General features: G+C 43.3%; 1 protein-coding gene across 1 annotated transcript in view; it reads left to right on the plus strand.

The window, feature by feature from the left end:
• Window positions 1-13,342: 13,342 nt before the first annotated feature.
• The window catches only part of slc4a3 (solute carrier family 4 member 3), a 36,434-nt gene continuing 34,212 nt past the window's right edge, over window positions 13,343-15,564 (plus strand). Inside the window, exon 1 of the mRNA XM_037487737.2 lies at window positions 13,343-14,091. Within this exon, the coding sequence (XP_037343634.2) occupies window positions 13,911-14,091 (181 nt within the window). The 5' untranslated portion in view covers window positions 13,343-13,910. The remainder of the gene's footprint in view (window positions 14,092-15,564) is intronic.

Here is a 15,564-nt window from a genome sequence, read left to right on the forward strand (position 1 = left end):
TTTTTTTGTGTAGTTACAGCTTTAAATGAGAAGAATGCTGGCCAGCCTAATTTTCCTCCCCCTTTTGTCAGCCCTCTCCAATAACCATCCTCTCACAGGCGGTTCGGGCTGTGGGAGAACTACACCCATGTTCACGAGCTCTCATACCATATGCCGATTCTTTTGTCCGTCTGGTTATTTCACAAAGCAATACTTTAAACTCACCGTTAAAGATAAGGAAAAATGGACAGTGTCTTTCCGGATGTGTCCCACATTTGGGCCTCACTTCAGAAGTGGCTGCTCATTTAAGGTTGTAAAACCTTTTTTTTTATTGCTGTCTCTGTGACACCAAACAAGACTCAGAGTAAGCTCAGAATCCCCTTTTACAGGGCAATTAAAAGTAAGAATAAAGTTTATAACTATCCAATTTTCTGACAGGGAATTGTAGTTGAGTTGATTTGTTTGCTTGTTAAATTTCTTTAGTTAACCAGTTAAAAATGCAGGAGAGACGGAAGGCAATCTGTCACCATGGGTGGTCACGACTGTTGGGGGGGTCATCATGGGAATTCAAGTGTAAATTTAGCCAAAGATCTGGGGTGAACACCGCTTGATTCGATGGCTCGGACATGAGACCCTGTACTGCTAATATCAGTCTGACATGGGCCAGATGATAAAGCAATCAGGCCACAAAAGTAACTTCACATCTTGTAGTTTGTACTGAACCAAAGACGTGAATGAATCCATCTGTTGTAGTTACACAATAACCCTAAACAAATTTAGAAATCTAAAAGGTCCTAGATGCTATTTATATTCTATATGTTCATGTTTTCACTCAAGCCTTGCTACACATGAATAACCTTGAAGTGTATGACATGAAGCAGCTGTGTGTCGTATGTTCACAAGGGGCTAAAAGCGTGGGCTGATTGGATGTCCATCGGACAGGGTGTGTGTTTGGGGGGGGGGGGGGGGGAACTAGAGGGTTAATGAGAAAGACAGCTGTTTCCTTGTTCGGCTCTGCCCACAAACAGGGCCCAACAAGAAGCATCCGTTTCTCTCACTGGGGACAAATGCGTGACATCAGGAAAATGCAAATATTGGAAGTCGCTGCGTGTTCGCCAAAAGTTTGGTCATTTTAGAAAATACTTTGTGTTTGTCCCCAACATGTGAACTAGCTTTTAAACACATGTATGGGAGAATAAACAAGCAAACTTCATTCAGAGCCACTGTGGGACTCTGTGAAGATCTGTCTGTTAACAAAAGCTTTGGTTTGGAGTCGTCTTTCTATTTATCTCTTGATTTGAACATCTTGGGATGTCCTCCGGGTCTGTGTACGACACAACAGAGCACACCTCCTTAAGCAGGTAGAAGAAGAGCAGGTCAGCTGTTAGCGGCCCACAGAGAGTCCAGCAGGACGGAGCGTTTCTGTTTAGAGGAAGCGTCCATGAAGCGTCAAACGGTGAACACCCTTCGCTGCATGGACTGAGACGAGCGCGTATGGAGGTGAAGGAGGAAAACGTGTCTGATGTGCACGCAGTCTAGACATTACGAAGGTGCTCGTTGCAGAGTCACCTGGCCGTGGTTCATATGGTTCATATGGTACCAGATGCATTTTTTAGTTACTGCTACCACAACAGGCAAAATGAATGTGAATCAAGTTGTGTTGGTATGGCACAGCGTCTCGGACCCATCTGATAGGCAGCAGATCAATCTGCAGCTCCTGGTTTCCTTTTACGTGGTATGGTAGCAAACATTAGGCTGTCATCACCAACAGTAACTCAAAAGAGAGAAGGGTTCATTTCATTCACGTATCCGGGGGTTTGGAGATAATTATCGGGCTTTGCTTCCTGCCTTAAGTTCAGTTTCCTTCTTTTAGTCTAAAATAGCGCTCTCCTGTCTTTTGGTCCAACGGAATGCAATCATGATGGCGAACACATGGCAGGGGATCAGGGGAAGGCTTTGTGACGCACACACACAACTTTGAGACACAAAATGTCAACAAAGAGTTGAAATAAATGTACTAAATCATTACATTCAACCAGTACGTCTGTAAATCTGTTGAAGTTGCATGAGGGTTGGGGCTTTTTGAACATGCCACTACACAATGGTGCTGGGATGATGTCTTTTTCAATGGTAGCACCGCTTCGTTTGACCAAACAAAAACACAATGCTATTTTTTCCATCCTTTTTTCAAATATTGCAAAGAATAAGCGTGTTTCAACCCCTCACCTTATTTCAGGCACCTAACTAAAAGCCAATTTGTAAAACACATTGACTTTGAGAAGAGGAAATAGACATGAGAGTGTTGCAGTGAGCCAGCTTGCACAAGGTCACTGACAGAAGCACCTAAATGGTGCTCAGCTATAACTATAACTTAGTATATTTACTATAATACTCGTTTGCTGTGGTATCAGTTGTGGCCTTTTGTCGCCTTGTGTTTCTGAAACACTGGCACCAGCCCACAGAAACTGTTACTCATTATGGACTTATACAATGTCTAACATCCTCCCTCATTTCACTCCAATAGGAGGAGTATTAAACAGCCGCTATCTTCCACTGGCTGTTTCTGTTCAGTCCTGTAACTCCCAGCATCCATCGCAGATGCAAATCAAACCTCTATATGACCTCTGTTGTTGTAAATATTTGAATCTGGCTTAACTAGAATAATCCTGATAAATAAATCACTATTTATGTAGCCCTTTTTATTATAGTATGACTAAAAATGCAAATAGAAGCGCTTCAAGTTGTCGTACGATGACTGTGAGTAGTTGCCACGGTGATGACATCACAGAACAGGTAGCAGTGTTATTCCCCACATTTTATACGCGTTATTAAAAGAGTTTTAGTTAATTAAACAAAAGAAACATGTTACAAAAGAGGAGTGTTTGAATACATCTACAGTACATTTGCCATGTTTGAAATCTTCATATTCTAGTTTCTCTACATTGTTTGGGATGAGGCCTGTGCTTTAGTTACAGCTGAACAGGCAGAAGCAGACGCAGGGCCTTGCACGTTTCCTCCTCAGCGATGTAAGCTGACTGGGACTCGCTGCTATCTCCTCACTGTCCTCCCTTCACTTTCAACTGAGCCCGAGTCTCAGCCAAGGCTGTACAGACCTCCCCCTCCAGCTTTCCTAGCATGCAGTTTCATGGTCTTGGCTCATCTGCTGAAGTAATCTTGCCCCCCCACCCCCACCTCACACACACACACACACACACACTCCCCAACAGTCGGGCCAATAAAACAGAGACAAGAACAGGAGACAACTTGAAACAGGAAAATCTGATTTTCTTAACAGAAGCAAATGCACTTTGGAGGTAGAACATTTCCAACAAAAATGAACCCCTTTTTCTTCCTCCCTTACTTACATGAGTTGTAAATATGATGTGGTGAAACAGCCACGTGCCTGACATAAGAAATTAAGGACTGATCTTCCCAACGGATTCATGGTGTCCTCAATTGTAATGTAGATTAATGAGTAAGTGAGGCTCAACAAGATGATTTATAGTAATTTTGTACAAAAGCTGAATTACTTCTTTGATTTGAAAAACAATCTGAAGTTTGCGCTGTGTGTCTTTTACTATGAATGTTTTAGGTTTCACACTTAAATGTCCATTATTGTCCTTTATTTTTAACCTAAATATATGTTTTCTCTCTCATAATGACACTGTGTTCTCACCAAATTAGCTTCTGTGATCATGTGGTGTAAAACCTTCAGGGAGCAGTTGTTCTTGGCATTACAAACATTTCCGGCAAGCCTGAGTGAAGGAACCTTTGTGACCTATGTGGCCTTCCTCGGTGGCCACATGTGACAGCCACATGCTGCAGTTTGATTCCCTGTACCCCAAAGAGGAATAAACTGTTTCCTCTGTCTCTCTACTGAACTCTGAACTCGAGGGCAAGGTGGAGGAAGAAGAAAATCAGGCCATGGGAGGGACTGACTGTCTGTGAATGCAGGGTGCGACTTAATCAAGTCCTGAAGAAAGATGGATCTTAGATTGATAGAAACCAACAAAAATGCTGTATTTTTAAATATTCTATAGACTGACTATAACAGCCGTTCAGCATTCGCTAGTTTAGATGGTGGGCACCATCTCTTTTTTAATATATGATATATATTTCATTTAAATAATTTATATGTGCAAATGATGGACGAGTAAGGGAATGCATTCAACAGAAACTCAACCCAACACATTTACATAGCTTTCATGCCGTGGGTCCCTTCAGGAGAGGAGACCTCTCAGCTAGTCAAATGTCTCCTGACAGCTGTGGTTGGGACTTTGTGATGGTGATGAATTTACTAACTAGTTCGTCAAGGAACTACCAGAGCAAGTCCCAACAAACAGAGCAACCAATAGGAATGCCGAGTGACAAATGAGAAAACGAGGCCAGAACAAAACATCATCAATCACTGTCTCAGACTAGCTCCTCCAGGCGAGCAGATCTGGGGAAGGGATTTCCTTCAGCAATGTGGGAGGACTTACATGGCAAGTGACCACATCATCTCATTTATGGCAAAAAATGAATGAATTCAGTGGAGAGCGTTACGGAAAGAACAGAGTGCGTCAGTATCTGGGTGTAAATCTATGATGTCAATTCATGATGTGTGTCGGCAATGAAGAAAGCTGCTGTCTATCTACAAAATGGATGAAGATTACCTTTGTCAAACTGACTCTCACAGTCACCTACGATGTGCTGCAATGGCTTTTTGTTATGCAACCTGATATCCTCAGACCTTCCCAGTTGCATATTTCCTACCATTTCAAAGACATGATTTGCCCCTCAGTGCTTGTGATTCCCTAACATGAACCTAACCTAAAAGATCTTGCTTGACAAGACAGATTACAGTTTCTGCTCTTTAGTACTTTGTCTCCATGAGCAGGAACCGACACAGCAATAAGTGGAATAAAGCTTTTCACAGAGTAATATTTAACCGCATGCACATTTGCTTTTACATGGTTGTGGGGAAATTATTTTCACCTTGTGGAAAATATGAGGAGGGCTGAGGCCACTGAGCATGAGTCATTGGCCAGCTATCTCTGAGGGGGATGGAAGTCTTGCCTTGAAGTGCCGGACTCAGACGTTTGTTTACTTTGCAGACAGAGGAGCTGAGAGGCACAAGGAGGGGAAATGGTGCTCCAAATATCCTTCCAGTTAAAGTGCGTATTATGTTGGGACATTGTAAGAGTTCTCTTAAAGACTCATTTTAGACAATATATGTAAAATTGTTAGAATTTGGGCAGTTCTCGGCCTTTCAATTTGTTTCCCAGCTGCGCTTTGCCTCAGTGGATGGAGTTCCCATGAGATCATGGCTAGTCAGATAATCTTAGTGGCTGAGACAAGCTGCAGGAGACTGGGGAAAGTATGACTACCTCTCAGGAGCTCACCCAACTCTTTAGTGAAATGTGAGGACTGCTTACAGCGGAGAGCCATGAGGCAACTCGCCAAGGACCATGTGTCTTACCAAAGGGTGACACTCCCCATCCACTCATTAAAGTTAATTCGGAGGGGAATGAGCAGCCAACTTCTCTTTCAAAGGAAGACTGGGAAGTTTGTTGATTGACATGAATCTCAACCAGTCAACGTGAATCCGTGGTGTCGCTGCTTGCATGATGCTCCTCACCTCCAATCAAGCCTTTCCCTCATTGATTTTATTAAAAGATTCTCTCATTGAAGGTGATAATTACTCGATGCAAAAACGTCAATGGATTTGACACACGGCCAGCCACTACTTTTTTCTACTAGTTTCAAAAAGCAATAACTTTGTACGAGAGCTGAATGCGCATTGCCCAAACCAAAGGATTTGGTTTGAAGAGAAGCATTTATCATATTCATTTATTTGTGAATTAGTGCATAGTATCATGTCAAATGATTCAGAACATACTGATTTATGTGTTTTACTCTGAAGCTCTCTTGCAATGTTTGGAAATGTAACCCTCCATTTTTTTTTAAATAATATTAAATGAACAAAAATAAAAGGAAGAATTGATTTTATATATATATATATATAGTAGAGAACAAACAATCTGAGGCAAGGGACACACATGGTTTAAGTACACTGTGGAGGTAATTAGACACAGGTGGAAACGATCAGGGATATATATATATATATATATATATATTTATATATGTCAGAATGTCTGTCAGTTCACCCATTGATTCGATGGATTGCTCGGTATTTGTGTACATACATGAATGACCTGATGATCATTTTTGTGATTTCCAGACGGCGTTTGGGTTTTTCCTGTTTTATTTTGTTTTTCCCTGCCTCTCGTGTTCCTGGGTCGACTCCCTGATCGTTTCCACCTGTGTCTAATTACCTCCACAGTGTACTTAAACCATGTGTGTCCCTTGCCTCGGATTGTTTGTTCTCTACCGTTGGGCCTACTAGGATGCTGGTGTTACTCCTACTTGATTAGAGTTATTTCTTTTGGACCCTGGTTCTGCGTTTGGGTCCTACTTCCCTTTAAAACGTGGCACAACATTGTTTTGAGAGAAGATGACCCAAATTACAAAGAGGGACATTTTAATCCCCGATATGTACAATACATACAATGTCCAAATCAAGCACTTGTTAAATATATGAGGAGAAGAACAAGATAACAGTGTAAACAATGATGGGAAATATTGTAAATACAGGGCTGCTAGCATGACTTTATAATCTTATTTTTGTTAAAATCATATAAATTATCTCGATGGCTTTGTAGCCCTCTGAGATTTGTTGATAAAAAGTGTGTTACAAATAAAATTATTATCTTGAAAACTATACTGGCACGTAAGCTTTTTCTCATTTTCTATTTTATCATCAGCAATCACTTATCCTTTACTTTTCAACCAAAGTATCAGAGCAGAGTCTTTTCACTTGGAACAGGACTGAACTTGCATGTTTGTGAGAGCAGTGGAGGCCTTATAATGGCTCACAGCACTTTGGATGTTCTCGGGGTTTGCTGCACGGCTGTCAAACTATTATGAAACTGGCAACCAGCTTCGACTGTTGGCTCTCTGTGCGCCGATGTTTGATGAGAGCCAAAAACGGACTTGACGAGTTAAAGAACCGCTTGAGTCCCTTACATTTCATCTGACAGTGTGTCCCACAAGCACATATAGGCGAGAGTTTAAATAGTGCAGCCCGCCGGATCACTTTGCTATTGTGAGAATTAAAGAAAGACATAAATTGCATTTCTATAAAACTAGCTGCTATTCCTAAAAGTTCCAACGAAACAGGATTGAAGACCAGGGCCCAAGCCCACACACTGGGCTATGACGGGTGAGATGACGTCAAACCCCGATCAAATAATACTATTGATCCGCAAGTCGCAATCAGGGTCAACCTCCCTCCCAAAGAGGAAAATAAATAAATGAGTTTGAACTAGTCAAATCAACAAGGCAGTGCCGGTAGGTCTCCTGCCGATGGGTCACCAGTGGTTCCCTCGCTTCTGACAGACGGGAGGCTCTGTGCTTTTTTCCATATCCATTTGTTTTGCGCCCTCGACCACAACAGTATTGTTGTTCCGCTACGTTTCCCGTTCGCCTGACTACCACACTCCCCCCACAGGGGGCATAGATGCCCTCTCATGACTAGTGGCATATTTTGACATTATCTTTTGTCAAAGGGCAGAATGGCAGATTATTGGACATTTAGATTCAGAAGCAGGGACTGTGTTCAGTTTCTCGCTATGTTTGGGTACCTTTTCCCATTGTTTGAAGTCCTGTCGTGCTTGGACGCGAACCACACCAGATTTCCTCAAAGAGGTTCAAGCTACAAGCCGCTAATTCCAAAAGGGTCATTAATACTCAAAGTACACATTTAGGGGTCTTCCTGTGTTCCCTTGATAAACTATTCTCCTCTCCTTCATGTGATCTCACATTAGCTTCCACCTACTGAGAAGGGAGTGGTCCTGCTTAATCCTGGATTGCATGCGCCTGAGTGTAAGCTGCATGATGCGCTTTGTTACAAAAATGTAGTCCAAAATCAGGTAAGGAAAGAAACGTACTATCACTGCCAGTTTGACCTTGACTCTCAACCACCAGAACTGCTTTTACACGATCATCCATTCCATGTCATCTCTGCAATATGCTTCCATTTTAGACCATATTTGCAAAACCCCATTGCCAGTATTTGCCATAATAGCAGAAGAAGTTTTCATCCAAGCCCCTGTGACCACAAGCTGGGGAGCAATTCTGCATACCGCAGCACAAAACGTCTAGTCTTCGTGGAGCTTGGGTAATAAAGCTGTCTCTCCTTACAATGCCCTGCAGATGAGGTCAAATGAACTTTATAGTCCCCGAAATGGGACTTTGTGAAAATCTCAGTTATAAAAACAACACCACAGGCTACAAGTTTGCTGTTGCTAGTTGTATGGAACGAGACACGCAGTGTACGTCTTTGTAAGTCATACAATCTACGCGTTTCTGTTATTCAAAGAAAAATAATTGTGTGTATGAACCATGGATGCAATATTAACTGAGAAGAGAGGAGAGAAGCTTATGAGAACTTTCTAGCCAGCAACAGCAGGATAATCACTGGCTGTTAAACGATTGCTAGTACTTGGGTGATGTCACACTTTTAGGATGTGAGCTTTTTCTTTCCACTGCCGGGAGGGGTTCATGGTTCTCATATTTCCAGTGGATTCCACACATGGGTAAACCACTACTGTGGGTCTGCTGAGTGGGGGTCTCCTTTGTAATCTCACGCTGACGTCTGAGTCAAGAAAGATTGTTTTATTGTTTTACGAGAAAGAGCCATAATTTGCTAAATCTATAAAAGCATTTTTCACTAAGAACTTTTCTTTGACAAAATACAACATATGGAAAAGGCAACATCTGATCATTTTGCTATCAACAAAAAAGACAGATACGTGACCTTGACATCACCTCTTAGCCTCAGCTCACATGAAAGAGCAGTGATGCTGTAGTTATCACCTCAACCTCCACTCCCCTAAATCCACTGTTTGCCTGCTTTGCAACATGCCTGCCACATGTCCATGCAGACTCCCCTTAAGGTATACAAAAGCCTCCAGGCACAAGGACTCTCCTTTGTCTTCGAGCTGAGTGATGGAGAGGGAAAGCTAACCTGCGGCAGGTAATGTTACAAATAGCTGATAGCTGAGTAATGACAGCTCTTCAAAAAAGTTATTTATTCAACCGTGTCGGCTTGTCGTTGGTTCACGCAGGGGGTGTTTGCTTCCCCCGCTGCCGCCCGCAGATACCTGTGTGTCTCCAACCATCGTTGGGGCTGTAAGACGTTGATGCTTCCTTGCCAATAATTCACAGAGTACACCTTCCTCATCTTGTCCTGACTTGTAAGACTACAAAGAAGGAGCGAGGAGCTCAACCAGATGTTTTATCTTGTATAAGATTTACAGCTTTACATATAAATCTTTCCTCTCGATTTGAATTATTTCTCTTCAAATTAAGTTTCTGGTTTAATTCCAGGCTTTGACACAGATGTTTTTATTGTTTTGTGCTTCAAGGCACATTATTAAAAGTCACAGTAACACATTTTTTACATGAACTTTTTCCAGTATTATAATAATATTTGACCTAGTATCACCCTGTGAGGTATGATGAAAATTGTGACTTGAGTCCTGCTGGAGTGAAGCCAGGTTCTTCAGTTTTCAGCCACATATTTATCTATACATACAAACCACAACACATTACATCACATTTATCCAAAGCAACTTGTGCATTATAACCCATGCATTACATTTTTGCCTGGGGAGTAATTAGGGGTTAGGGGTCTTTTTTAGGGACACTTTGACATGGCACATAGGGCAGCCTGGATTTGAACAACCAACCTTGCAGCTCCCAGCACACCACACTACTCCAAGTGCCACCATCGCCCCAACACATAGTATATGCAGTATAATATGCACCAAAATACCCACATATGTTCTTGCATATACTGTAGTTGTACAGTGTGCAGAAAGAAGTCATCCATTTTGCATGCACAAATGCAGCATGCGTAGCACACAACTCTGTGTGACTGAAGAACAGAAGAGTCCATACGTATGATGAAGAGCTCGGAGATTGACAGTTGACAGTTGTGCGTCTGAAAACATCTCTGGTCTCTTGGCTAGCTCGCGCACCATCACATTCTTTTACATTGGTCATGATGATGAATTGTCTTTTTTAAAAGGTGCCTTGAAATGGTTGCAATTCAAGGCACGTGTTGCCGTGTTTCCAGGTCCTTTCACCGCTTAGCTAAAAAATGGAATGACCACTAACTTTGCACAAGATCCTACTGTTATTTAAAAGTACGTACTGATATGGAAACCCTTTGGTCAATGTGAACAGGTACTCACTCTCAACCTCTCTCAAAAGGAATCATTGTGGTTTCCCTGACCCAGAGGTGGCCATTTGGTAGCCTGGAATCGTTCGTTGAACTCACTGTCCTGCAGATGCAGGGTTGTGGGAGCTGATTCACTATCTCAGTGGGTGACGGTACAAAAGCAAAGCCAGCAGTAGCAGAACTGGGTTGGTGCGTGGTGAACGCTGCATGTGTAGGGTGAGGTTTAAACTCCATTTTGTCTCTCACTCTGTTGCACAATGGGTTCCAACGGCCCACCCCCAGAATTATTTTACACAATGCCAAGAACATCATCTTGAAAACTGCCCTGTCTGTCCTTATTTATTATAATAACTAAGACCCATCAGTTTCCAGCATTTGATGGCTGCCAGAACGGCTTGTGATTCACCTCCTTGTTTAGCCTCGTTCAGCCGGAGCAGAGACGCCAGTCGGTGCCACCGAGTGGGGAGGAGGGCTGTGCTGCTCTCTGGCAGCAGGCCGTGTTTAAGGAGACGTGAGCCCTGTGCGCTGCCATCCCGATAAAAGCCTTGATGTGTGGACCACACGTGGGGCAGAAGTTGCACTTTAAAGCAGCATTCAGCCTTTGTCCTCGGTGAACCTTGCAATTTGGGTGCCGTCGTAAAAGGTCCACATGATGAGCAATTTAAGGGATCGTATCAATTCCAAAAAAGTCAGTTTAAACAATAGATCCGAAAAGCAAAACAAAGAAGCAGCATAGGTTTTCAAAATATGAAATATTCTATTCTGCTCTAGTAATACTAGAGCAGACAAAAAAAGTTCAAAAACATTGTCGAAGAAAAATCACAAAAGGCCAGAAAGTTTATTTTAACGGTTTGATGAAACGTACAAAGTTGTCGTATTCATTGTGAGTCGTGTTTGTGTTGGTGATATGGGTCTAAAACCGTTTGTTTTCAGTTCAGCAGGTTATTGTTGAAACAAGAATTAAGACAGCTTACATGCATTGTTTTACAACATCTTGGAATCTCCCCAGGGGGGAAATTAGGAATTTTCACGTGGTTTCAGACTAGTTTTACTGAACAATAAGGTGTCCGATTCAACAGAGCACGCAGTTGTTCTGCAGTTGGACTGAGAAGGCCTCTGGGTCTTTGTGGGAGCAGAGGCAACCCAGATGTTGTTGGCTACGTCGTGTTCCAGCTCTTCTACCATTCTACTTCCTTCTACTGCTCAGAGGGAGCCTGTGTCCTCACTGTTAAAGAGACCCTTCCACAAACAGATCTTCTCAGTAGTTCGACTTGCACACTCTCAACACTTTTATTTTTAAAAAGACAGAATCACAAGCTACGTCACAATGGCTCCAAGCTGTTGGGACTGTCCCTTTAAGATCACGCTTTTCACTCCCGGCCCCTCATGCTGATTAGCTCAAGAGAAAAGAACCATAGTGAACGAATAGTGTTTGGTACGACTCAACAAAAACATCACTAATACCTTCTCATTCTAAAATGGCTACCGTGGAGACGGTGCTAAGGAAGAATCCAGAACCCTGCACACACTTGCCTTGGTGATGCACAATATTTGTGCTTCAAGCCTGCATCCTCACACACACACGCACACAGATGAGGAGGAGCAGGCTGTGACTTGTTATTAGACAGGAAATCTGGTGGCAAAATAAATCAACAGTACCAAATGAAGCCGCGCGGTACGAGAGGGAGGAACTCTTTAATCTGAGAGTACGACCACGAGAGAAGCCGCTTCATGACTTTGGGATTCAAATTTCCCTTTGCTGGACACCACCTTCTTGTGAGCATTTCTAGTGATGGGATGTAAATACATTCACTCAAGTACTGCGTTAATGTAACATTTTTAGATACTTTATGTGTGTTTTTTTCCTTTTTGTGTTATGTGCAGCATTTCAGAGTGAAACATTGCATGTTTCTTTTGTGATCTACTAATTACTTTGTAGATTAAGGACAATTAATAGCATTGAATGATTTTTATACCATGTCTTAATATAGATTAAAGGGGTAGGGGAAGGGGTACTACTCAAAGTTGTGGACCAGGTAAGCAAAACACTAATCTAAATTGGACTGAACCTGATGTGAAATCTGTGAATAGTCTCCATGGACTTCATACAATGAGAAAAGCTTTTTGATGATCTGTTGTTAACGCAAAATATCTTATGAATAAAAAAATAAAACCAGTTCAACTGAGTTGTCTGGGAATTTATCCTCAGATGAAGGAAGGTGTTTGAAGAGAGTGAAATAAATGATGGCCCCACTGTGTTATTTCTCTCTTCCCAAGACCTGTAATCACTGGACTAACAGCCTCGGGTGCAGAGCTAAAGGACACATGACACAGGACCCCTGAGGAAGCCCATGGGAGGTCACCAGAGGAAGCCACTGATTGCCCACGCTGGAAGTTCATCAACCTCGAGGGGGCTCCACTGCTACTGCACGTGGGTCCAGATGTTTGTACCGCTCATCTGTGGCGCTGGCCTAGTGCTTTTTCCTATTGAACGCTTTCACAATACTCAGATGGTGTTCATTGTTTTGGTTATTGGTGGAAAATGTTCCATTTGGGTGAGCTCCCCGCTGTGAAAAGTCCACCTTGATTTCTATGGACTCCTGAAATCCAGTGTTTCTGTTTTTGAAGTTATGGCTCCCTCTATTGGAGTGAATCCGTATTGCATACAGGCACATCTCCAGGTCCATGCACACATGTAGTCTTTCTTACAATGGGTGTACTTTAATTTGAAAATATATATTTGTATATTAGCCTGGATTAAAAAAAAGAATTGTTAAGATAGTTAACTAAAATAACACTCCTTACCTTTCCCTCACTCTGTTTGTTGGCGCTACCAATTCAAACATTTGACTCCACTCTTCCTGTTAAGTTTTCCCTTCAAAGCATGTGAGCCGATGATCTCGTTGCTAAAAAAGCTTTGAAACCTTCCCCCTTCCCTGCAGCAATGATCATATCCGACTCCACCCAGGAGCTCCTTCCGCCAGTCCACGTCCTGCAGTCTTTCTTCCATCCGAGCCATCGGATCCTGGGAAACGCTTCAGCCTCTGTGTCATCATCACCCCCCCCCCCCCCCCCCCGCAGGCATTCGCTCGCAGCCAACCGGCAAATCCCACACAGAAATATTTAACATGTTATAATGGTGATTTGGCAACAAAAACAAGTGACAGTAGACAGTTGGAAGGATATTTACAGGATGAAGAGGGGATTAGAGGAAGAGATCCACGGGACACACAGCGGCCTTTAGTGGCCCCTGGAGGCCTGGGGCCTCCAAGTCATTTCCTGCTTGTCCTGGCAGACGATCCAGCTTTGTGTGTCTGAATAACTCTGCATTTTGAGATTTGAGGCGTTACTGCCACACAGTGGACACTTGTCCAAAGACTCCATAATAAAACTGTAATACAGTGTGGGATCAATAGTCTTGTTGTTTGTTTTGCTTTCACACCTCAAGTATTCAACCATCTTTAAAAAAATTACATGTATTTAGACATTTCTATTTGCCATCTGTCTGCCCACTCCTCACTGTATTCATGCTGCGAGGCTGCAGTTCATGTACTACTTCTACTACTACTACTACTACTACGGCATCTTACTTCATCTATTCCATAAGAGCAGCATGCTGCTGTCCATCCTTCGCTGACTCCCGATGGGCAGGTTGTCCTCCAGAGTCACGTGGTCACGCGGGAGCATCCTTTGCACAAACCGCCACGGCTGCGAGGCGCGTCTTCGCTCCGTGGGTTACTGCGTGGACCGATCCCGCCTCCTTGTTTCGGTTTCGGTCCCCTCACCTCTCCTCCACGCCGCTGGACTGCCCTCGGAAATCGCAGGTAAGGCGACGCACGCGAAGGTGTCGCATGCAGAACGTGCTGCTGCGCGGACTCCGCGCGCTGGCATCGACACGACGCCAATAAGACGCACCAGCGCGTGAGCGGATGGATTTTTTTGAAATGATTATTCGTAGTGGCTTTTTCTTCTGGTGTTGCTTAGAGTCAGATGTGCAACCCATGTCGCACCGGTGCGTTTTCTCTGCAGGTGCACGGTTGTCTGCGCGTGCACCGCCGCGCTGTGAGGCGGACACGTCCTCGGTGTGCGCGGCTCCGGAGGCGGTGGCTTGCTGGTGTCGCGTGTTTACCATCGTGCAACAGAACGTGCAAGGGCGTCTGGCTTGAAAAAGACTGCTGATAGTAATAATATTGATGATGATGATGATGATGATGCAATCTAATACTGCGCCTTTGGGGAGTAACCTGAGAGTGAAGTGCAGACAGAAGCCGCCGCTGGATGGAGCTCAGTCATGACTCAGCAATATCCTCCACTGAGGAGTAAACTAATGGAGGGCCACTAGTTCCTCTGTGGGGAGAGTTCAAAAGCTGCTGTCTGTTTGGTTTCCGGTGGGAAGCAGAACGCTTGTTGTAACCGGAGACCTTTTTAGCACAAAATGTTTTATAAATAAGGAGTTTCAGGATTGAGTGAGAGTATCGATTAATGTTCCACTTATGGCCGAGCAAGTAGAAGGAGCCGGGAGTGGATTTCAACAGCCGTGTGAACCACAGTAGACTCTGGCAGCCAGGAGTATCGTTGGCTGAGTCTTTGTTCTATTGTCTGTGATTTCATTAAAGATATTCACTTCTCATGGCTGTAGTGGTCATAGCTTCCCTTTATGCCTCTTTGTAGCGTATTCTTCTCCTGTAGCTACCCAGTTTGCATTGTATTATTCCAAAACTATTTGGAAGTCAAATGGTTATTACACAACCATCGGGACAAGGAGAAGCTCGCTAGTTGTGATGTTAAATGTGTAAGACAATGCTGTTGGCTAATCATGATCATTCATGGACAACTTTGAGCGCATAACAATCATGTAAACAGCTGATTCTCAGTTTACACACTTGTTTATTGCCAATTCATGCAAAGCACCAAGGACGCATTCTGCTAAAGGTCACCAGTCAACATGGAAGCACCTGTTGCTCTGAAACGGTTGTGATGCAGCAGGAAAGTCCTCCGTAACATCCATTCTGACCACCATGCAACAATCATTCCGATTTGAATTAAATGTTGAATGCTTTATAACGTTTACAGCAAAGGGCCCCTTCGGGGGGGTGAAACGGTCGGGAGCTATGCAAAGACTTGTTTATTGCTTTGAGGCCATACTTTGTGTTTGGCCTTGAAGCTTTCTCTCCACTGCTGCACTCTGAAGCCTCTTTGAAACTATTAAAAGAGCCACAGGCTCTCAGAGTTTGCTCACTTGTCTCTAAATATAGATTTTTACATTTAAAAAAAAAAAAATCACTCAAGTCTGTGTG

This window comes from Pungitius pungitius, chromosome 10 (genome assembly GCF_949316345.1).
Source record: "Pungitius pungitius chromosome 10, fPunPun2.1, whole genome shotgun sequence".
Lineage (NCBI taxonomy): Eukaryota > Metazoa > Chordata > Actinopteri > Perciformes > Gasterosteidae > Pungitius > Pungitius pungitius.